At 34.1% G+C, this 25,937-nt stretch overlaps 2 protein-coding genes across 3 annotated transcripts; one reads left to right on the top strand and one right to left on the bottom strand.

Annotated features, from left to right (window-relative positions):
- The first annotated feature begins 12,891 nt into the window (after positions 1-12,891).
- Positions 12,892-13,835, top strand: LOC141708921 (calmodulin-like protein 3). Its single transcript, XM_074512760.1, has one exon. The coding sequence runs from the start codon at positions 13,008-13,010 to the stop codon at positions 13,686-13,688; it is 681 nt and encodes a 226-aa protein (XP_074368861.1). The 5' UTR covers positions 12,892-13,007; the 3' UTR covers positions 13,689-13,835.
- A 7,312-nt stretch (positions 13,836-21,147) lies between these two features.
- On the bottom strand, positions 21,148-25,368 carry LOC141708918 (UDP-N-acetylglucosamine transporter UGNT1-like). Of its 2 annotated transcripts, XM_074512757.1 has the most exons (10): positions 25,228-25,368; positions 24,317-24,393; positions 23,368-23,529; positions 23,149-23,282; positions 22,735-22,865; positions 22,598-22,642; positions 22,326-22,423; positions 21,988-22,095; positions 21,837-21,893; positions 21,148-21,720 (listed from the first exon to the last, which is right to left on the bottom strand). In XM_074512757.1, the coding sequence occupies exons 1-10, from the start codon at positions 25,355-25,357 to the stop codon at positions 21,646-21,648; spliced, it is 1,017 nt and encodes a 338-aa protein (XP_074368858.1). In that variant the 5' UTR covers positions 25,358-25,368; the 3' UTR covers positions 21,148-21,645. The 2 variants fall into 2 exon arrangements, with proteins under 2 accessions (XP_074368858.1, XP_074368857.1); XM_074512756.1 differs by lacking the exon at positions 25,228-25,368 and having other exon boundaries at positions 21,148-21,745; positions 24,317-24,459.
- Positions 25,369-25,937: the final 569 nt, after the last annotated feature.

Below are 25,937 nucleotides of genomic sequence, written 5' to 3'. Positions count from 1 at the left end.
ACACCGCCTTCCTGTAAATACACTACAGAAAGGAGTTCTTCAATAGAGCACCTGCATCAAATAAGTTAGTAATAATAATCTCTTTCTTCCTTGAATCATCCAAAGAGTCTGTCCAAGTAGCATATAAAAGTTGCATTATGTGCCAAGTAGAAGTTAAGGGCGCGCCCAAACATTTCTGTATGTTGGCGTCGCTCTGTGTCATCAGCCTTTGATCTCTTCTTTTATCATTCTACATTATAGGGCGCGCCCTAAATTATTCAACGGTTAGGGCTCACCTTAACTCTGTCCAAGGAAAGCCAAGGTATGAATCTATCAAAGTAATCATATCCGAGGAGTCCGTCCAAGAAATCTTTTAAGGCTTGCCCTAATATGTGCAAAGGTAAGGGCTTGCCCTGACATGTTCAAGGGTTTTAGCGCGCTAACCTATCCAAGGGTTTTGGCGCGCCAACCCGGCCATGAAAACTCATTTCCTTGGCCGTCCTTCCTTAGCCTTCCGTCCTTGGTTGTCCACGAAAACTCATTTTCTTGGCGTTCGCCCAAATTAAATTATGTTGACCCGAATTTAACCCGAATATCTTTTGTACCAAATTTTAGCTATAACAGTTGCTTTGTCTCTAATTTAGTTAATATGATCTAAATATTTTAGAAAAAATGTAGAAATATTTCGGAAGAATAATGCTTAAGCCTAGAACTGAAAATGATGGTTCAAGTTCTGGTCCAATTTTTTCTCCTCTTACTGTTTCCAATTTTGAGAATAATCTTGATGAACTTGAGGCTGATCCTGGCAGAAGAAGAAATATATTTGAATGCGATGCTAATACAAGGGGGAAAATTGGAGGAACATAGTGATTCTTTCTCATCATGTGACAAAGGAAAATTGATTCGATTTGCTGAGTTTTATCCACATGACTTTTCAACTTATGATTTAATGGATTTGGGACTTCAACTTGATTGCTATATCATGGATATACGCACTGATAATCATTTTTCTGATCTTGCTTGTAGTGTTGAGTTATCGAAGAAATTGGTTCAATCAAAAAAGTATCGAGTCTATACATTAGTTTATTTGCTAGTGAAGTTAGTTTTGATTTTACCCGTAGCTACAACTGTTGGGAAAAACAATAGTACAATGACTAAATTAATACAATGAGGCAGTTATATAATGAATAACAAGAACAAGGCAAATCATCAATAACGAAAACAAGCCACGAAGGTTGAAAACATATAATAATCAGAAAATGCTAAATAATACAAGACAAGAAAGAAAGCTTATCGTAATGAAGCTTTCACAGCTGAGTCATCAATCCCTCAAGAGGAAGAGTGTGTCCTTGAAGAGTTTATTGCCCCCACTTACTGTGTTCAGAGTCCGCAATAACCCTCCCAGGATAAAACAACAACAGAACACCGGGCTCACAGTAGCGCGATGCTCAACGGGGATCAGACCTCAGTCGCCCGAAAAACCTATGTATGTATGTATATTTTTCAGAAAGAGAGAGAAGGGAGATGATGAGGCTGCTAGGGTTTTCCAGATGTATATCCCTCTTCTCATCAAAAATGTTTTTCTTCTTTTTAATTCCAAAAAAAACGTAACTAATCAGTTTTAATTAACATAAATATTTTACTTAAAATATATTTCAATATGAATATTATTTAGAATTGTAACAGTTAGACATACCCAATTTACCAAGCCCAAACCCATAATTTCTAGGCCCGCTAACAAATTCTAACACATAATATTTATATTAAAGTATTATATTAAGTCACTCTTTATTTAATTAAAACAATAGTAAAATCCCTCGCCCAGGTCGCCTCGCGTACGCGAGACACCGAGACATTCGCCCAAATCGCCCTTCGACCCGACTCCACCCGAGTCGTGTCATGTCATGGCGAGGCGGCGGCGGCGCGCGTGTGTGTGCACGAGGCCCACACAACACCCATGCATACCCACATGCCTTAGTAGTTGTGCACTACACTTGCATGTTATACAATATAAAGCCACCAACTCTCTTTTACCATATCAATGTGGTACTTAAGTTTTTACAACTTAATCAACCACAAACCCATTTCAAGCTAGCCATAACAACTCCATTTTTTTATGGATTCCACTAAAAAAATATCTTAGATCCAAATATGAAAGTTTGAGTCCTCTTAAAAAGGAACAAACTTCCAACTATAAGTCATTGTTAAAAAAAACCCAGCAAGAATTCATGGCCATGAATTTATATTCATGCCCATGAATCTCTGCTGTATCCCAGAAAAAATTCATTGCCATGAATTTATATTCATGCCCATGAATCTCTGCTGTAACTCAAGTTGGTTCCATTTTCTAACAATCTTCCACAAATCCATACAGAAATATATATCTGATTTTATCATGACTTGTTTTTCAGAGTCGGTACCCTTCCGGGTTTAAACCCTCCTAAGTCCTCTACTTCGATGGCTACCGGATATAGATGGAATATTTCACCTTGAATCTTTATTCGTGTATTGTAACCACACTCCATAGACGATGACAAGTCAAAGGCTATGGTCAGATCTACGGTTTTGAGACGTTATGGTCGTGTCTCTATCTTGTTCATCGAATTCTTTGAGGAATAACCATTTCCTCTAATTGCGACCTCACAATAACATTCGCTTAGTTGGGCATCTCCAAAGATGTACTACTACATATCGTCTTACGACTTGACCCCATTCAGAGTTCTAAAAACTCTTGCTATACGAGTAGTTTCAGCACCTTTTGAGGTTTCTAGGGGATAGACTCAGATACATAAGTATCAATCTATAAATAGTAAAGGTACTACCGATTCATCCTTACAAATTGTTATTACCACATTGAATACACTTCGAGGGATCTCCTCTCATGTGTATTGGGTTCCCGCTGTAGATGAATCATGATGGATTATCAGTCCCATCCCCAACCTCAACTTAAGGACCACAGCATGCTCAAGCCCCTTAGTCAAAAGATCAGCTATATTATCCTGAGTTCCTATGAACTCTATAGCAATAATCCTATCGGACACAAGACCCCTTATAGACTTAAGTCTAACTTGGATGTGTCTCTTTGTTTTAGCATTATGCTTAACACTTCTGACTTTGTCGATAGTTGTACGACTATCACAATGAACAGAAATGGCAGGAAGCGGCTTGCTTACTACAGGTAACATAGTCACGAGTCCATGTAACCATTCAGTCTCCGTCCCCATGGCATCAAGTGCACACAAATCAGCCTCAAAACTAGACCGAGTAATCAAATTCTGTCTAGAAGACTTCCAGGACACTGCTCCACCCGCAAGGGTAAACACTTATCCAGTCACTTCATTGGAATCAGATTTCTTAGCTATCCAACTTGCATCACTGTACACTTCGAGTACCCCCTGAAATCTCTGATAATGCAAGCCAAGAGAAAATATTCCCTTGAGATATCTAAGAACTCTATCCAGTGCCTCTCAATGAGTATTGTTCAGACAACTTGTATATCTAGCTAACTTAGACACAGAATAAGAAATATCTGGTCTAGTCACATTAGCGAGATATTGCAAACTCTCAATAATCTGAGAATACCTTAACTGAGACACATGAACACCTTAACTATTCTTGATAAGGCCAACTTTAGGATCGAATGGAGTACTAGCGATTCTACAATTTGAATAACCATACTTCTCATGTATAGATTTCTTTATATAGTGAGACTTTGACAAGGTTATTCCATCAGTTGACCGAGTCAACTTGATCCCAAGAATCACACTAGCTTCACCCATATCCTTCATCTCAAAGTGCATTTTTAAGAAACTTTTTGTCTCGTTAATAATCTCAATATTGGTTCCAAACAACAAAATATCATCCACATATAAGCACACAATCACACATTCATTTCCTCTAACCTTATAGTAGACGCACTTATCACTTTCATTAACTAAAAATTTAAAGCTTAAAACAGTTTCATCAAACTTCTTATGCCAGTCTATAGGAGCTTGTTTTAGGCCATAAATGGATTTGACTAACTTACATACTTTCCTCTCGTTACCAGAAACAACAAATCCTCAGGCTGATCCATATAAATCTCTTCTTCAAGGTCACCATGAAGAAAAGCTATCTTTACATCCATCTGATGGATGATAAGACCATGTACGGAAGCCAATACAATAATCAATCTGATTGTTGTCATTCTAGCAACAGGATCAAAATAGTCAATTCTTTCTCTTTGCCTAAAGCCCTTAGCAACTAGCCTAGCCTTGTACTTATCTATTGAACCATCAAGGTTTAACTTCCTCTTGAAAATACACTTACATCCTATAGTAGAACACCCAGGTGGGAGATCGACTAACTCCCATGTTCCGTTAGAAACAGTGGAGTCCATCTTACTCTTCACAGCGCCTTTCCAGTGCCTTGATTCCGAAGAATTCACGGTCTGACGGAAAGTTAAAGGTTCTTCCTCGACATTGTAAGTGATATAATCACTTCCAAAGTCCTTGACTACCCTTGCACGCTTACCCCTTCTAGGTTCCTCTACTTCGTTAGGAGTAGAGCTACTACCAGGATCCGCACCCACATTCGACATCCTTTCCACATGATCGGGAATGAAACTCGATGTGTGAGTGGGATCATCATCAGAATTACCTTGTGGTATACCAGTCTTCATAGGGAACACATCCTCAAAGAATGTTGCATCACGAAACTCAACTATCGTATTCGCCACAATACCATCTATGTCAGATTTTAAAACCAAAAATCTCATAGCAATTGTGGTTTCAAGATAGCCCAGAAAGATACAATCAACAGTTTTCGGTCCTAGTTTCTTTCTCTTGTGTTCAGTGACAAGCACCTTGGCAAGGCACCCCCACACACGAAGATAACTCAAACTAGTTTTATGCTTTCTCCATAATTCATAAGGAGTCTTATCCATGTGTTTCAGAGGGACTCTGTTCAGAATTTGGCAAGCCGTATTCAGAGCCTCTCCCCACATGTACTTAGGCAACCCCGAATTAATCAGCGTATTATTAATCATATCTTTAAAAGTTCTGTTCTTTCGCTCTGCCACCCCATTAGACTCAGGTGTGTATGGAGGATTCACCTCATGAACTATACAATTGCTTGCACAAAATTCATTAAACGAGGTACTCGTATACTCACCACCTCTATCCGATCTCAACCTTCTAAGTACTTTTCCAGTTTGTGTTTCAGCTTCATTTTTAAACATAATGAATTTATCTAGTGCTTCATATTTATGTTTAAGCAAATAAACATAACAATATCTACTACAATCATCTATAAAGGTAATGAACTATCTACAATGATCCTTAGTCAACACACCACCAAATTCACATATGTCTGTGTGTACTAAATCTAACAAGTCAGAATCCCTAACAACATTATGAAATGGTTTCCTTGTTAATTTAGCAGTCACACATACCTGACATTTAGTTTTCCTATCAATGGCATGCTTTGGAATCAACTCTAAATTCATCATATTCTTTAGAGCACCAAAATTTAAATGACCAAGTCGTAAGTGCCACAAATCAGATGATTCTACACAATTAACAGAAGGTGCAACACTATCAATAATAAAACCACCCAAAACGGGTTCAACATTTATTATTAGATTTAGTGTTATCCTTCTTACCGACAGATTTCCTTTTCTGCCCAACAGTCACTACGTTAACCTTCGAACTGTTCCCATGTTCAACAAACATCACATGTCCTTGTTTGGACTTGTGTTGTTCCTGCACAGAGATGTCCAGCATAAGGTTTGTCCACGTGATATGTCCTTTCTGTCTTTTCAGGGAGAGAGCAAACTCTTCCCAAGACTTAGGGAGTTTTTCAATCACAGCCATCACCTTAAACTTCCCAAGTAAGTTCATTCCAGACTCACCCAAAGCATGCACCAACATCTCAAACTCATGTACTTGCTCAGTCATGGACCTGGTATCCACCAGCTTGAACTCAAGAAACCTCGCCAGAGAATACTTTTCAAGACCTTAAGAATCAGTATTATGGGTTTGGTTCAGCTTCTCCCATAACTACTTAGCACTATAGGCATCCGATGAATAAACATCAAATAGAGTGTTCGTTAAAGCAGCCAGAATGGCTGCCCTAGCCACCCCATCTTTCTCAGCCCATAGCGCATAAACAGTCATTGTTTCAGCCTTTTCTTGATCCACGAAAGGAGGATCATACTGCACCACCGGTCATAGACCCTTAACAGTTAACCAGAGCTTCATCTTTTTCTGCCAGCGAGAAAAAGAAGCCGCCCCACTGAATTTATCAGGCATGCCCGATAAATCAATAGGCTGAGGAAATCTGTACGTGGTCCAATCTATGGTGGACGCAGTAACTCCGGAACCAGAACCACCATCAACAAGAGTCTTCTCAACATTAACAGGAGTCTCACTTTCGTTAACCATCTTGTTAAATTACAATATAACAAATAAACTCTTCAAGATTGTTGGGAAAAACAATGATACAACGACTAAATTAACAGAGGCAGTTATATAACGAATAACAAGAACAAGGAAAATTACCAATAACGAAAACAAGCCACGAAGGTTGAAAACATAAAATAATCAGAAACTGCTAAATAATACAAGACAAGAAAGAAAGCTTATCGGAATGAAGTTTTCACAGCTGAGTCACCAATCCCTCAAGAGGAAGAGGTTGTTCTTGAAGAGTTTATTGTCCCCACTTACTGTGCTCAGAGTCCGCAATAACCCTCCCAGGATAAAACAACAACAGAACACCGGGCTCACAGCAGCGCGATAGTCAACGGCGATCAGACCTCGGTCGCCCGAAAAGCCTATGTATGTATGTATATTTTTCAGAGAGAGAGAAGGGAGATGATGAGGTTGCTAGGGTTTTCGAGATGTATATCCCTCTTCTCATCAAAAACTTTTTTCTTCTTTTTAATTAAAAAAAACGTAACTGATCAGTTTTAATTAACATAAATATTTTACTTAAAACATATTTCAATATGAATATTATTTAGAATTGTAACAGTTAGACAGACCCAATTTACCAAGCCCATAATTTCTAGGCCCACTAACAAATTCTAACACATAATATTCATATTAAAGTATTATATTAAGTCACTGTTTATTTAATTAAAACAATAGTAAAGTCCCTCGTCCAGGTCGCCTCGCGTACGCGAGACACCGAGACATTCGCCCAAATTGTCCTTCGACCCGACTCTACCCGAGTCGTGTCATGTCATGGCGAGGCGAGGCGGCGGCGGTGCGCGTGTGTGTGCGCGAGGCCCCCACAACACCAATGCATACCCACATGCCTTAGTAGTTGTGCACTACACTTGCATATTATACAATATAAAGCCACCAACTCTCTTTTACCATATCAATGTGGTACTTAAGTTGTTACAACTTAATCAACCACAAACTCATTTCAAACTAGCCATTACAACTCCATTTTTTTATGGATTCCACTAATAAAATGTCTTAGATTTAAAAATGAAAATTTGAGTTCTCTTAGAAAGGAACAAACTTTCAACTATAAGTCATTGTTAAAAAAAACCAGCAAGAATTCATGGCCATGAATTTATATTCATGCCCATGAATCTCTGCCGTATCCCAGAAAAAATTCATGGTCATGAATTTATATTCATGCCCATGAATCTGTGCTGTAACTCAAGTTGGTTCCATTTTCTAAAACGGTTGAAAGGGTGTTTTCTGCGATGAAACATATCAAAACTGAACTACGCAACTCACTTGGAGACGATTTGATGAATGATTGTTTAGTTGCATATATTGAAAAAGATGTAATGAGTTAACTTAGTGTGTGATGATGTTATTGTAAGGTTACAGAATATGACACCGAGAAAAATGCTATGTAAAGAAATATTGATACGAAGACATTGTTAATTTGTGCCTTTTAAATTTTTTAACACTTTAATTTCTTTTTCTTGCACCGGTGAAAAAAAAATCACTTAGATTTTAAGATAGCCCCCTTGAACATAATTTTTGGGTCCGCCTTTGTCTACGATCCCCAATAACAAACAAACTAAACTCTCGTAAAAAAAACAAAACTCAAAATATGAATACCTATAGGAGTAATTACAAAATTTTCAACAAAGAGAAAAATTTATTAAAAAGATTAATAAAAAATAATTAAAACGCCTTATCAGCAACCAAAAAGCCGATGACATATAGTACCTATACAAAAGAATAAAAATTAGGATTCATTCGTATAAGTTTTACTCTTCTTGTAGATATTATACCAAATATCTCTAAAAATGACCGCATAAGAAGTAGGATAAAGATAATGTTCAATTTTAAAAAGAAATATATATTTAGAAATTAGCTTCCATTCAAAAGAATGTCCAATTTTAAAATTTTCATTTTTATTTTTCCATTTTCTGTAACTCATTATTTAAATTTTTATTTGGATTCCAGAATTGCCCTTTAGCCCAATGTATATAATGGGCATGTTTAGGTACCACTTATAAGTCAATTCATGACTTATAAACCCTTTAGTCGTAACAGTTTATCGACGAGTGTTTGTCGACCCAACTTAAAAGTCGAATTTATAACTTACAAGTTGAATATTAGTAGCGACCAATTTCTTCTTAACTTATTTTGATTTTTCACTTTTTTATTAATTTTAGTTTTTAAATATACTAGTTTAAAACCCGTGCGATGCACGGATTGCAAATATCTTTTTTAGTATAATATATAACTTTTAAAAATTATTTTAAATTGATTATTAAATATGCTCATTTTGAATTTTAAATTATATGACTTCATGATAATTAGATTAATACACGTATAAAAATACAATGTTTCCATTATGTTTTGGAATAATATTTTAGCAAAATAATTACTTAATCGATTAACTATAAGAGCTATTTAAAAAGACAATAATAATTTGATTTATTTCGAGTCAGTGGTTTATAGTATTTTATTGTATCCGGATGCCCATTACTCCGACTAAATATAACTAATTAATTTTAGTTTAATTTTAATTTTTTTAAGTCCGGATCAATTAGATAATTTTGTTTTAGCCCAAATAATTAGTATATATGATTTTGTTCCTCTTGGTCAAATTATATTTTGATTTTAATTATTACTTTTGCGTTAGTTTGGATCAATTGTATAACAAACTTTTATCATGGATGAATAATATATATTAATTTGTTTATTCTAGTTTATTGGTATATTTTTTTAGTTAGCATGTTGATTGGTGTGGTAAACTTGTGCAGTGAATCGTTTCAGTCTTAGGCATCTAGCTAGCTAGGTCTACGGTTAAAGTATATTGGGTTCCCTAGTTTGTCTGTTTTGGATTCTCGGTTGTTTTTGTTGTTGTTGTGTTCTTTAGTCGCATTGAACTTTATGATGTATTGTCTCTGCTATAATTAGGACCTTCTGTTTCCAATAATATAGTATTTCAAAAATAAATAAATTTAGCCAGACCAATAATATTTATTATTTTGTCTTAACATGAGGCCCATAATATCAATTAATTATATTTAGTTTACTTAAATTTATTTCGGGCGGCCCGAACTATTAATTAGAATAATGTTGAACTCAATATAAATAAGAATATAAATTGGTAAAAAAAGTTGTCGAAGTTGACTTTAATATCAATTATAATGATATAAAGTTCGATATAAAATAGAATATAAATTGTTAAAGGAAGTTGACTTTAATTTAAATTAGAACTAGAATTGAGCTACCTACCAATTAGAATTAGAATAATTAAATAAGGGTAATTAAGTAATTTCAGCAAGTACCGACCGACCGACTACCAAACTTTTAATGTTTCGTATATTATAATATAGTATAGATGTTTTAAATGTTATTATAATTTAAAATTCATTAAGTTCATTTAATTAAAAAAAAATTATTACTCATAAGTAAAATTATCCAAGCGTTTATATAACTTATAAGTATTTATCTACTTATCACTTATAAATTAATTATCGTTTTAACTCATAAATTACTTATTTTAAAATTTTCCAAACGGGCACAATATGGAAATAGCTTATAAACTTATATTTACTTATGGCTGAGTATTCGGTCGGTTCGGACCGAACCGAACCGAATTGGACCGAACGGACCGATTTTTTCTAAAAAAATAAATTTGTATTAAAATTTTAAACTAAAAATTATAAAATTTAAAATATAATTAAAGTAAGGTGATATATAAAGTTGTAATAGTGTATAAATACAGTTACAAATTAAAAATTATAATTATAATTGTTAAGATATATGTTATATGTAAAACATATATAATATAAAATGATAGTATTTATGATTCGGTCTATTCGGTCCAGACCTAGATATTTTTTACAAAAACCGGATCGAACCGAATTTTATTTCGATATATTTGATCCAAACCTAGGGCTGAGCATTCGGTCGGTTCGGTCCAAAACCGGACCGAACCGAATAGACCGAAAAACCGAATAGTCATTTTTTCTTGGACCGAACCGGACCGAAGTTATATTATGGACCGGACCGAACCGAACCGAAATAATTCGGTTCGGTCCGGTTTTGGACCGAATAGACCAAATTTTTTTTCAAAAATAAAATTGCATTATAAATTAAATCAAAAATTATAATTTTTAAAATATAATTAAAGTAATGTGATATGTAGAATTCTAATACTCCATAAATATAATTACAAATTAAAAATTTTGATTATAATTTTTAAGATATATGTAAAATATATATAATACAAAATTATAGTATTTATGATTTGGTCTATTCGGTCTATTCGGTCCGGACCGAAATATTTGTGAAAAGAACCGAATCGAACCGAATTTTAATTCGGCCTATTCGGTCCGGACCGAATAGACCGAATTTCTGAAAAATTTAGGACCGAACCGAACCGAATTAGCACGGTTCGGTTCGGTTTTTCGGTTTCGGTTCGGTTTTGCTCAGCCCTATCCAAACCGAATACACAGAATTTCTAAAAAATCAGGACCGAACCGAACCGAATTAGCACGGTTTGATTTGATTTTTGAATTTTGGTTCGATTTTGCTCGACCCTATATTTACTAAACCTATTTATCGTTATTGTTTACGGTTGCTTTCCCTTCTTTTCTTTTCTTTTTTGACAAAAGCCCATATTTCCTTTAGCCCAGAAAAGTCTAGGAAAGTGTAAAGATGCTTGGTTGGGCCTGGTAAACGAGGCTCATTTTTCTTTTACTTTTAAAACCCCCTTTCCTTCCATAAATTTGAACTCTTTTTCTTGCAAATAATTAATTCATTAACCCAAAATATTACATTTAAAAAATAATTTAAACTAATCAAACACGGAATAAAATAAAATAAAAGAAATAATAATTTTCTTCATTCAAACTAATGATCGAACAGATTTTCACTTCTTAGAATATTCCTTGTGTATATAACATTTAACGTGGCATAACAATAATTGTCGATTTCCGTAATTCATACATATTACACCACTTAGCTAACCATTTTAAATAATACCATCGAAAATTTAACAAAGCCCTATTAAAATATAACTAAATATTATAGTTGATCATATTGAAACACAATATCTTACCGATTTAACAAATTTTAGCCAATATAGTTTAGCGAATCCTATTGGAGATATTCTTATACATCATCCATATATATATATAGATCAAATATACAGTTTTTAGAAACAGTATAATAATTTAATATAAAATATAATTAAAAAGGTTAAAGCACAATTCTTTTTTCAGATCCTATGATGTCAAATCATTTTGAAATTTTAAAATTAATACTTATTTTTTTTAATAATAGCTAATTATTACAGGTAATAACATCGAAGCAAAATATCTTTTTAATCATTTAAATTTTAACTAACTATATTTTAATTAATTGATTTACCTAATCCTGTTGAAAATATTTTTACCTAAAAATAAAAAATATGTTAAAGATGTTCTTAACTATAAATAAAAATATAAACATGATAGTATATGTTATCCTCCATCTCTATACAAATTTTATATCTTACTTACCACCATCCATATTCATTAATCTCTTTATATATATATATAATTTCAATCTAAACAGTACTCCCTCCGTACCTTTCAATTGTTTACATTTTTTTAAAGAGTGTCCGACACGCATTTTAAGGTGTATATAAAGTATAGTTTTGTATTTTTTTATACAATTTTATTTTTCTGAATAAAAATTAAAACATTCAACTTTTTTTCAAAAAAAAAATTATAAAAATAAATTACATAACTATACTTTTTATGCACCTTAAAATGTGTGCCAAACAAAACACGGGACTTAGGGAGTAATTCCCACTCAACGGCTCCTACATCGTAAGATTTTCGACATGAAGTGCCAGAATTGTCAACTGGTTACCAACTCTTACAACAAATACAATACAAGCGAATGCATTCGTTATTACAGAATAACATTACATCACCTGTTAAATATATAGACATACAGTCACGCTCCATACTAAACAATTTGTTTTTTATAATCAAGCAGTTTATCAGCTTACGTACATCTCAACTAATATAAGAAAATAAGATAGTGCATAATTTCATGATCATAAGTCATAGCCCCTAATTAAATTTTAAAATTCTAGTATCTAATTCAAATTGAAATAAGAATCTCGAAATGATAAAATTTTGAATTTATCGTCTCGAGTCTCTCGACTAAGGCGAAGCATTCGATCGATTCTGTCAAAAACCGAACCGAACCGAAAAAACCGAAATCCGAACTTTGAAAAACAGATGGTTACCAACAGATTTTTGACACTCTAACACAATATGATTCTCTGGAAACCCACTAGTGCACTTTCTCCCAATTTAAAAACCCAAAAAACAATAAAGTACAAACAAGTCATCGAATCGAATTATATACACACAGTTAAACTAAAATCACGCGTTTTGTGGGATCGAAGAAAGCAACGAATAACGCGTTTAAACTCATTAAAATTCTATTTTTCTTTTCAGTTATTAAACACACCGTTTCACACGTCTTCTTTTGTTCTAACCTCTGTTTCATCATACAATCTTGAGAAACAGCTAACTCAGAAGAAGAAGAAGAAAAAGTATGTTGATATCATACATTTTTCTTCTTCTTCTGTTTGTTATCGGTCTCTTCGCCACGTATTTCATCAAGTTTTCGACAAAAAATTTAGCCACTGACGTGAAAAAAAATAATTTCGATATCCAGAAGACAGAGATCATGAATAAGAATGTTATGACCGCCGCTAACGGTAGTGACAAAAATAATGTCCAGTTTAAAGCCGAGCTGAAGAGCGTTTTCGCTACGTTTGACAAAAACAACGACGGATACATAACGAGTCAGGAGCTGAAGGAGTCGTTAAAAAACATCGGGATCACAATGAGCGACAAAGATGTGAAAGAAATGGTGGAAAAAGTTGACGCGAACGGAGATAATTTAATCGACATCGACGAATTTTGTACGTTATTCGAGTCTATAATGAGCCCAACTAACGTGGAACAAGTTGAGGGAGCTAACGGAGAGCTCGAAAACGAGGGAGGATACTTAAAAGAAGCGTTTAACGTTTTCGATGACGACGGAGACGGTGTGATCACAGTGGAAGAGCTAGGAATGGTGTTGTCGTCGCTAGGGTTTAAAGAAGGAAAGTTGCTGGAAAGCTGTAAGGAGATGATTAGGAAAGTTGATGTAGATGGAGATGGTAAGATTAATTTTGATGAGTTTAAGATGATGATGAAAGCTGGTTCGAAATTATTTCCAGTTTCGTAAGATCTAATAATCTCAGGTTTGGTTTGTTTACTTGTTCTAGATCTAGATTTGTACAGATAACTAAAGGATTGCTTAGTGATTCTACTAGCTTGTTTGTTATTCTCTCGTTTTCCTACATCTATGACTTGTCGATTTCTAGTTTTTCGAGGATTTTGTTCATAGTTTATCGTTTTTTTTTCTTTGAAAGTCGATTTCTGGTTTTTCGAGGATTTTGTTCATAGTTTATCGATTTTTTTTTGAAAGTCGAGGTTCTTTGCGGAAACAATTAACCTCCGGTAAATTTAGTCTTTGATACATTGTTTGGCAATTAATTTTAAACTATACGTAATGATAGTTTACGTAGAGATAAAATTCGCGTATATCTCAGATCTATGATTTTTTTTTATTAATTTATAATTTCATTCCAGGTATTTTCGTAATCTAATCCATAATTAATTTAAAAATACTGTACTCATTTTCTCACCGAGAATCGAATTCTTGACCTTGTCGACTGAGTAGCGAAAACCAACAACCAATCAGATTATACTTAGTAAATATCTTTACAGTTTTTTCTCGAGTTATTTGTAAAATACATCCGCCTGATTTGACCGAAATGTGTTTTTTACCTATACTTTAAATAACTGCACTTTGCATCCCCTAACTATTTTTGACGCGACAAATTGCACCCTTTTCGTTAATTTTGTTAAATTTTTCAGGGGTATTTTAGGAAATTAAAATATTTAATTATTTTTAGATCTTTATTTAAGATTTTTGACCCTCTAACCATACATTCTGAAAAAAATTAAAGAACAAAAGTTATAGGGAATGAAAAGATCTTCCTGAAATATAAAGGGTCAAAACTGAAATATATTTTTTTTATAATTCTTTTTAATAAATTCATTAAGTATAGATTTAATTTAATTTTGGCTTCGTAAAATTTTTGATAATTTTTTAATGTTATTATTTTCAAAAGATTTTTTCGTTCTCTACAACTTTCGTTTTTTAATTTTTTTTGAAAAGTATCATTTAGAGGGTCAAAAAGCTTAAATAATAATATAATTATAATTAAATATTTTAATTTCCAAAAATACCCCTGAGAATTTTAACAAAATTAGCGAAAATGGTGCAATTTGTCGCGCCAAAAATAGTTAGGGGATGCAAAGTGCAGTTATTTAAAGTATAGATAAAAAATACATTTTGGCCAAATCAGGAAGGTGCATTTTGCAAATAACTCTTTTTTCTTTTGGTGTGGACTAGAAATTTATCAGTGAACATGAGAAATGAGTGCTGATAGTTTTCTGTGGAACAATTATATGGTTTTGGTCAAATGCCGTGCTTGAATGTGTACAACTACAACCAAACATTATAGGGGACCAGATTTGGTTCTTGCAAGTTGCAACTACTACTACATCACTTTGTCCACCGAATCAGACAACTGTATTTGTCATGATGCCTATTGTGCCAAAAGCATCTTCCATCCCTCAGAGGGAATCTGGAGCTGCTTAAGCCGTTCTAAAAATCTCCGATTCAATTGATCAATCCCCGATTAATCATCTGCCGATTCATGAATCATAAACCAAACCAGACATACCAGTATATGATCCCTCTTATGGAGGGTAAGTTGTACACAGACCATGCCCCTCGTCAATCATGAATTTCGAGTTTTTATCAACTAGTTGATCCTTCTTTGAATGAAAAGAGAACTTTAGAAAGTTCATTAGCTAGATTACAACTGCTTAAGCGGAGAATGTTCCGGTATTATGACCTGTCTTAAATGAGCTGTGAAGGTTGTTAGATTGTTGCAAGGTCTTAATGATCTTGCAATCTTGTCGATGATGTCACACTCTTTAAACATCGATGAAGTAATAATCTCGCTAAAATAATATTTTTCTCCGGTAGGGGTGACAATTTCGGATTTTGGGTCGGGTTCGTGTCGGGTTGGATGTAACTGATTTTTTTTAGTCTGACCCGACCCGATCCGAAATGGGTTCAAAAATTATGACACGAACCCGACCTGATATGTACCCGAGTAACCCGAAATTGACCCGAAATAACCCAAAAATTAGAAAAAATTAATAAAATTAAAATTAAAAAAAATAAATTTACATAATTACAAAACTAAAATGTTATGCCAAATTAATATAAAAAATAGAAATATAATAAAACACAATATTATAGATGATTTATAAAATATAACCTACCATTTATATACATATATAATATAGATTAATTATTTAAATAAACAGGTCGGTTTCGGATATTTCGGGTCAACCCGAAAATGACCCGATTTTTTCGGGTAAATTTTTACCCAATCCGAACCCGACTCGAAAGTCAAAATCCTCAACCCTAATTCGTACTTTTACGGGTTGGGTTCGTGTCGGGTTCCGGGTCGTGTCTGATTTTACCATTCCTAATGGACGGCGTATTTTTGCTCCCGATAAAGTAAAAAACTCGTTAAAATAATATTTTTCTTGATCCCGACCCTATTACTTTAAAGAGATTAAACTGTATATCTCAATACGGCAGACAAGAGAAGAAGCCTAATGTACCTCATTAACTTCATTAGAACCAATCTAGGTGAACTAGAAAGTATACTTGGGATTCTGGTGATCAAGATCAATCAGAACAAAATTCAGTCAAAATCCGGCCTCTTAACCGGGGCTCAATCATTATTAAACCTTTGCAGATCTTTCGTGATCTCTGCTCCCAACTTACAAAGGTTAACACGGCACCAGGATAGCTGTTTAGCCATCCTCCTGCGAAGATCCTGAGGAAACTTCAGCTAAAAGGCTGTTTAGTAAGTGGAAAAAAAAAAGCTTTAGCATCTAGCGATGGTTGAAACGTGACATTGCGATGAATGGAGAATGACATCCACTCTCTCTTAATTATATATGGATTGCATTGTATGAAAAATTTGATGATTGGAATTGAAGCATAGAATCTGGACTAACTTTTGACTTCATTCAAGTGACTAGTTTTAAAAACCTAGAGAACTTTTAAACAGAATCAGCATAACTTCAAGTAGCTTTGTCCTTCTGTACCATACTACACCTTTTTTCGTTGTCATGTGCTCCCTCCGTCCCTTTCAATTCTTTACATTTGAGAGGAATGGTTCGTCACACATTTTAAGACTCCTTTATAGTATAGTTCTCTCTCAAGTTTTATTAAAAAAAAGAAATTTTTAAAATAAGTTATGGAACTATACTTTATATATGTCTTAAAACGCTTGCCAAGCAGTGAAAAAATTATGACAATCTACAACTTATATTACTAATGAAGCCAGATTACAGGACAATAGGCTACATGCTAAACCAGATAACAAGGCCTGATTCTGGGGCTTATCTCTTGCCGTCCCAGGTTCTGGGTTCGATCCCTTTATAATCCGAAATAGCTTTGACCTGCAGCCTGCAGGAACTGCCCAGCTGCACTTGATGCTTAGTATGAGGCACAAGCCGCACAACTGCATATAACTGTTTGCAAGCTGCCACCGTAATCAACTACAGGCCTTGCATAAAACTTCACATCCGTCTCTCTGTTGCACTATCACTACCACAAAGATTCAGCGCCAATGGCCATAGAAAACATGTGGCTCAATCACTCCACCCTTATAGTAGCAGTACAATGATAAAGGTATATAAATCTGGTTCCCTTGTCCAGCTGCGCAGTCTTGAAGTTGCACGTATGCCTCATTTGATGTTGGAATCTTGTCATATAATTTTCTAGATATACCAATTAAGTGTACATAACATACTTGCTCTCTGACCTTATTACCAATATATTCATGTAAAATACCTTGATAATATTCATGATTTGCACCATATTATAGGTACATTTGCTTTCCGTGAAATGAAACTAACAGACAATACATAACTAAGAAGTTAAGACAGAACTATAACTGATTACAACAGTAGTAACTTGCTGTTATTGTAACAGAATCTATCACGACCATAGCCCTAGTACATACGTCAACCAAATAAGGGTGAGGGGGAAAAATGCATAACTTATACAGAAATGCAGTAATACCGAAAGAAAATAAGTACCTCTCTCCGTGCAGGCATCTGTGTTAGGAAGCAATGTGCCTCTCTCTCTCCATGCACACATATGTAAATCAGTAAATGCAGACTTCATCGGTGTGCTTGGGTTAAGACTGTTTTAGTTAGTAGTTTACAAGTGGCTATGGACATAAACTTAACACCCAAAGAATTAGCTTAGAGGCAATACTAAAATTTGATAATACAAACACTAATTCATTTGCACCAGTTAATGTACAAGTATCAGATAATTGTAAAATTAGGGAATTTCACGCGATAAAGAATGATTGCAAGCTATGTATTGCAGTACAGACAATTTATGATGAATAATATTGCACTGAGAACTGCAAGAGATTAGGTATTAAGCAAATTAAGCATAGAGGGGCTTTATCGAATGATTTTTTGAAGAAACTACAGCAATATCAGTCTTTCCTGACAGACTTTTTAGCCTATCTTCCATCAGAAGTAGATTTCATCTGACAGAACTAGGCTATCAGAAAATTTCTTGTTAAAAGTGAAAATTTCGTCTGATAACTCAATGTCGGTAGAAGTGTTTTGAATGCAATTTTATGGTGGACTGAACAATTTGATAAAATTAATCAATTGTAAAGTGATATTGGCGCGGCTCAATCTGAGATCGTCCTTTACGTGAAACAATTCGTAAATTCGTCTTCGGATTGAACCTCACCAACATCTCTTTCTGAATTTGATTTCCAGATACAAATTAAAATGCAACTAAGAACTATAAATGACAGCATAATTAAAGGGGAATGAAGATAGGCCACTATTTATAGCTAGATGAAGTAAGGGTTTAGGTTAAGAGAATGCGAAGATATGTGTTTGAGTATAATATATGATCCGGTTGTGCCTTCTTCTAACGCCTTAAGGTTTTAGATGAGCTCAACATGGTATCAGAGACGTACGCACACACACACTCGACACATTAACAATACAGAATTTGAGACTTCAAAAACATAATATAACCGCACCTGAACTAATCAAATTGAAGGTATGGCTGCAAAATCAGATTTGTCTGATGTAGCAATATCACACAGTACATTAAGAAAAAAAATATCATACTGAATACTAAATCGACGAGATCAAGATAATATAAGATCAATACCCTCAAGCCCATAATGCAAGACTGTATATGGTGAACTTCATATGTTGAAGTACTAGCTATGTATGAGATGTGCTCAAAACACGATAAACGATATCAGAAAAGAATCGAAAGAGGGAGGATTTGCATAACTAGCTTGAAGAAGAGTAGTGCAGAGATGGGGAGAGAGTGCATGAAGTGAGGTGAGTATATAGAGGGTTTTGCATAGGGATGGGAAGGAAGTTAGGAAGAAGGTGAGGGAAATGATTGATGTCAAGAGCTAACAAAATATTAACTTTAGGGTTCTCATGCTTAGTTTCTACTCATATACACTTATCACCTCTCTTTCTCCTGCGCATGCACCTCCATAAATTTATTCTTCATAAAAAACATACCCTCTTTTTCTCTTTTTTTGGCTCTTTTTTATCATGCATTATCATTAATTACTTTAAGCAACATTCCCCTTTTTATTTAATTTATTATTCATGCTTGCATTTGCTTAATTGTTTAATTGGAGTAACAAGATTGTATAATTGGCTTACTTGTTTACCTTTGCAGGTTTACTACTTGTGTTTAGGACATACATTTTGTGTCCCAACTTGAAAATGCACACTACATATGATCATATACGTTAGAACTAAAGAATTTGTTGAAAAACATAAGAACTTGTTGTAGCCTTTCTCGGATACCTTAAATTTTTAGAGTGCTCGGTTATTTAACATAGTATTTGTGCACAGTTTAGGACGAAGTATTGATAACTGGTATTTGTTTGGTTATGTATGTTGTCTTGTCAATCCGTATGAAACATATTGCACGACTGACAAGGAACGTTGAAATGTATAAGATCCGTTGGGTTCTTTTTCTGATATCTTAAGATTTTACCAGAATCACGACACAAATTCTTGCTTCTTACACTTTTTTTAGTTCTCATTGTAACACGATTCTACTATTCCACGTGCAATTCCATATCTCGATTCCCATCGTAACACAATTCTATTCTATCATTCTACGTGAGGTTAATATATCGCCTAAAACGCACAAATCTTGAATTATACGAGAATACACATTTTTTTCGATAAATCACTTAAGCTTCGAAAAAAGGACCCCATCCGTATCTGATATGGTACTCAAAATATGCAACGAAATCAGTCAAAGACTGAAAGTTGTTATTGTTTAAAGTTGGCAGTGCCTCTCTATACAAATGAAAGATACATAAAGTAAGGGTGGTTAGTAGCAGAAACAATGGAGGGAATGGGTCAAAATCACGTACATGGGAGAGGGGGGGATGGGAATATTGGGAACAGGAGTGCAGAAGTTAAGCATTTAAGTGTCTAACAAAAGAGGAAGAGTGTTTATTGTTTAAACACACGCACACTTTTGTAGCAAAAGTTGCAGAGCTTAATCACCCCTTTTGCGGAGACATCGGCGTTATAGTGGCCCTCTCTTTGGCCTCTATTCTCGGACAATCTTCTTGGTTTCCTCCTCCCTTACTTTCACCCTTCCTTTTTCCTCATCTTTTTAACTTGCAGCTTCGTAACGGGAGCTGATACGTGCACACCCTTAATTTCTAGGTTCACGCTCGTTTTTGAAATTAAGACCGGATTATTTTGATCACGGTTGAATATCTTAGGTGGTTAAGAGTTTATTCTCTGTTGTCTCAGGTACTGGTTTCGATCTTCGCTTATCCCGAGAATTTATGAGAATAAATACTAATTTATAATGCAATAAGTCATATTTGTCAAAAAAAGACCAAATTATTCTTGTTATATATGAATATAAGTTGGAGTTAAATATGCACACAAGAATATTTTAATCTTACTGTCGATGTGCACCTATAAACGAAAGATTTGCACGTATAATCTCCTTACATTAGTATTCTTTTTTTTTGTGGTGTATTCATTGATTTGGAAGAACGAGGGGATGATTCATTGGCATGCCCCTACTAAAAAACAGATTCTCCCACGCCACATGCCAATTTGCAAATTCTTAATTCATTTGCTTCTGTTTTATTTTATTTTTTTATATTTTTTGGCAGATCCTAGGTGTTCAAGAAGACTAACCAGTTTATTTAGTTTTAGGCACTTCTTGATTGTTTAACCCGGATAGTTTCTTGTTTTTCCGAGGTAGACATGTATTAGCATGTTCAATAATAATATGTTAAGTTACCAGTTCTCCCGAAACTAAGTCGAACACTGCTTAAACCTTGAAATGTTTAAACAATAATCGACTTTCAACGTAAAACGTTGAGTAAGTTTCATCTTAATGCCTGGTAAACATCTTTTTCTCTTTCACTACTATAGAAAAACAACATTATTATAAGAGATCCCCAAAGGCTTTGCAGTAATCACGCAATATGATTATGGTTTTAAAATGCATTACAAACAGGCCCAGTGTCTTGTTATATTCTGCAGACAGAATATACTCCCAACTCCAGTTGCTGTCCATTATGAAGGCACATTAACTACCTAGAAGAACCCCAAACCTGTCTTCTTCTTCTTTCTCGCGACGATTTCATTAGGGAATGCTGTCATAATAAGTTCCTACTTTGCAGATTGCATCACAAAGGGACACTAGACATACATACTTAAGTATGTTTTCTTGATTTTTCGGGGTGTGACAATGCAAATATATCTGTTAGACATGATTTACTATACTACTGCAATATAAAATTATACGAATGCAATATACGACACTTAAATTTCTTGAAAATTAGTCGAGTTTCTGGTTTATGCTGAAGAAAACATCGATGGATTGTAAATTAAACAAAATCGCTAGCTAAGACAATCATAGCTGCTGTTGTTGGAAAAAATCGAGCTACCTCTGGTAATCAGCATATTCAGAAGAAATTTTACTTCCCTCTCAATTTGCAATAAGCATACAGACATGATCCGAGAAAACCAAGAGATTGTCCGACAACGTTCATCTGCAATAAACATCAAAATGTTGACCTATTGCAGAAGACACTCTATTAAGGTCAACTCCAGACAGTACTTGAGTAAAACAGAATTATGAAATAATGAAAACATGAAAATGCTCTACCAAATCAAACGGGAGCCCACCGAACAATAGCCAGCCAATCCCAATCGTAAAGAGGTCCTACATTGTTCGCAAGAAATATAACAGATAAAGTGAGAACACTTGTCTTAGCAATGGTTGTGTAAACCTATATCAGTACACATTGATTACACACCTTTAAATTGCCACAAATTGTCTGTGTTAGTGCTGAATTGCGTGTTGTATTCAAGAAGACGGTATAATTTAATAAAAAGGCCATTAGACAAGATAAAACCATCACAGCCTGCAAAAAATAGTAGAACAAAAACTTATGGCTTAATATATACAAAACCATCTTACTCGAGAAACAAAAGCCTAACGTGCAAACAAGTAAATAACTAGATGTCTGATCCTGTAATTTCTTTTGGATGCAAAATAGTAGCACGAAAAAAAAGATTACAGACAGAAAGTAATAGATTATGCTATGACCAATGGTATGCATGTATAAGGTAATAGCACTGGGGTAGGAAATACCTGAAAGCCGGGGAAGAACAGATAGGGGAACTGTAATGTCATTTCCAGGTCACCTCTAAGATATGTCCAAATCAACAAAAATGGTGTGCATATCAGTCCTGCAAGAAATTAGCCCAAAAAGACTATATTTGAGATTGTTACTGTCTGAAAACTGAAAACCGACAGGCTGCACTAGAAAAAGACGGTAGCTACTGAATGTATAGACTATAGTATCAGTTGCAAAACAGGTTCTAAACCAGATAATCTATTTGGATCTTGGATCTATATCTTACCATTGCACCACATGAGGCCAAAGCTATTAAGCCCACTGGACTTTCCTGGACAGATTTAAAGAATGGGCATCAGAAAAGTTACCACAGAATTTCACATTCTTAAAGAAAATGAGAAAAACAAAGAAAACTGGTAATACCAACTCGGGCTATAGAAGCAAGATATATCGCAGTACAGATGTTTGCTGTGAAAACTACAGCATAGCTATAGGTGTCAAATGCCAAATCCCGAGCTCCAGCAACAATTGCGCCAAATATGATTATCCCTACACTGCATAAACCCTTTGAGTTCTTATCAAAAGTTAAGTTAACATAACAGCAATAGGACGCTAATGTCCTGGTTATTTACGGATTTTAACAGATTCATCAGATCCCAAATTAAAAAAAAATGATTCACACTGCTAAGACAACCAAATAAAGAGAAACATGAAAATGCAAACATCTGTTCTTAAAAATTACTAGATGACCTATTTTTCTCTTTAACTTCATCAGGATATCTGCCTATGAGTTAGGGGGGAATACATGTTGAATAACAAAATGATCAATAAGCTTACCTGCCAACAACGGAGAGAGAATGCTTTTGGCCAGCCAAGAAATACTCGAAAATCATAGTAAAAGCCACAGTAGTCCTTCGAAGAGTTGTGTACATAGGAACATTTATCCCGCGAACAGACTCCATTGAAACTAACTTTTAGACAAAAACAAATAATTTTAGAGGCTTGCTTGGTAATTGTGGTAAATAAATGTCCAGACGCAAAACAGAAAACACACACCAGGTAAAGCAAGTACGAGACTGCCAGAGGAAGAGTATGAAGCACTGTCCTTAGAGGCACAAGGATCATTGAATTAGTTTCCTTGCCATGTGGTTCAGTAACTGTGAACGAAATGACCTTCCAACGTCTCATAATATAGAGTAATGCACACGAACATGACATCTTCAACAAATAAAATTACTTATTAGGACAATTGAGTCATAGTAGAACACAAAAAAACTTTGACATGCCAGATTTTGAAGTGAACACAGAAACATTAAGCTAAACAAATAGTTATCTTCAGCAAGCATGCATCTGAAAAGCAAAATAAGCTTATGCACGGTATAATAACAAAGATGATTATGAAACTAGACTTAGCAGTTGAAATGTTAAATAGTAAAAATTAAAAATCATATAGAGAAAGTCTAATTTATAATATAAATCTTGAAAACCATTTATCCAGCAGCACCAGCACATCCTTTTGTTTAGTAAAATCAATACCCTCGAATCACATAAAACTCATAATGGATCCTGAAACATTTCAATGAATGAATTTCCACCGATTTTTTCCTCAGCATCTAATTTTGTGGACTTGTAGGTGAAGTGTGATGCATACTGATCAAGTGATCATATTCACTATAGCCTTGTTTCAGTTCAAAAACGATTTGGTTCAGTGAAGAAGTCAAGCAAGAGCTATGCGTAATTGTCCTGGTAAGGTATAAGTATAACTAGTCTAATTAGGATTTTCAAATACAAAAACCTAGAATCACTTCACAATTGTATGACCAATAAACACCATCTATTTCAGCCAACAAAATCTATCAATAACACTTAATCAACTAAAAAATTCCCCGCGTTCAGCTGGAATGTATAGGCCTTACAATTACAATTACACAACTCGCTGAAAACGAAAACAGGTATGAACAGAAATCTCAATACATAGTTCATGCAAGCAACAAATGGAGGCTACCTGGCAAAGAGTGATGACATTTACATAAGGAAATTTGTATGAAGAAAGGGCTGCCTTATTGAACATTATCAGTAGCACTGCAAGAAAAACAACATTGTTATTGTTCCGATTTTTGTTTGAATTACTTCAGTTCCATGGTGATAAAGCATGTTGTGATCTCATAACATGTAGAAGTTGTAAATAAATTCAGCCACATTAAGTAGTGTATTCATTTCAGATTTTAAAGAATCGATAATAATTCATGAATTTTAAAAGATTTTCGTTAATTTTAATTGTTCGTGGATTTTGACGGAGTTGATAGAAAAATCTTGCAGAGTCTTGCTCATTTTATGAAGATTTCCGGAAATTCTTCAAAATCTCATGTATTTTAAAGAGATTTCAAAAGATTAAAAATGAACTAACAAATCCATCAAAATCTACCACTTTTTCAAATAAAAAAAAGTTCACATACTTTTGAATACCATCAGATTTTGATGGATTTTTAAATTAAATACCGCCAGATTTCAGTAGAATTTTTAAAATCTAAATTGAATACACTCAAATTTTAAAAAACTTTTTCTAATCTCTATTAAATTTCATATTTTTTAAAATTCAAATTGAATACCTCTTAATTTAAAAAATCCAAAAAAATCCTGTGAAATCTTGATTGAATTTTCACTTTCAAAATAAATTTTATCAACTAAAATTTAAAAAAGACTTATTTTAATTATAGCGTCAAAATACAATCGACTTATGTTTGACTAACACGAATAATCAAATCGAATAAAACATTACTAGTACGTATCAAACCGAATAAAACATAATAATTCATCGATAGTCTAGCGGTAAAGCTAAATATCTCGCATATCAATAATCTAATTTCTAATCCTTAAAACTGTAACAGAAATTTAAAGGCCAAATGAAGGTGAAACCTGCACAAGTCATGTATGAAACGGCGGCGTATACACCTTGTTTGGACATGGTGGATGCATGTTGTTGGAGTTTCTCTTTGCTGTCGTTTGTCTCGTACAATGGTAGACTCTCTTTAGTGTTAGTCACCATTTCTTACAAACCCTGTCTCTCTAACACTGCACGTAGAATGAAACTGAGCTCGATTCTCGGTCACCGAAATTTGTTAAGAACAGATGCGAATTTGTAAGCTTATAATCTTGACTGGGCGGGGGTTTGCAAAGGTCTAACGTACGAATTTGTAAGTTTATAATCTTAAATTCTTAACTATTATATGATTTCAGTTGGCGGGGGTTTGCAATGAAGTAACGTTAAAATAAATATCACTAAATATCAAGTAAATTAAATGTATTTATTAAGAAAGAATATTTAATTACGATTATAATAGGAAATAGAAAAGTGGGTAATTGGGATGTATCTTTTAAATAACGTTTTATATAGCTCATGTATATTTCCTGATATGTATATTTTGTGATTTTATATAATTTTTAACGAATAATAATATTTTTGTAAAAAATTATTCGTTCTAGGAAAAGGAAAATAAATATTTTAGTTATAATAATTGGATAATATTTGCTCCTTTTGTGGAAATACTTGTTTCTAAAATTCAAAAAACAAATACCGTTTTTGTGTGTAACGTTAACGTATAGTTTTTTTGTAAGGATGTATTATC

The sequence above is a fragment of the Apium graveolens genome, chromosome 2 (genome assembly GCF_009905375.1).
Source record: "Apium graveolens cultivar Ventura chromosome 2, ASM990537v1, whole genome shotgun sequence".
NCBI classification, from domain to species: Eukaryota; Viridiplantae; Streptophyta; class Magnoliopsida; order Apiales; family Apiaceae; genus Apium; species Apium graveolens.
This window is presented reverse-complemented; position numbering and strand designations above follow the sequence as displayed.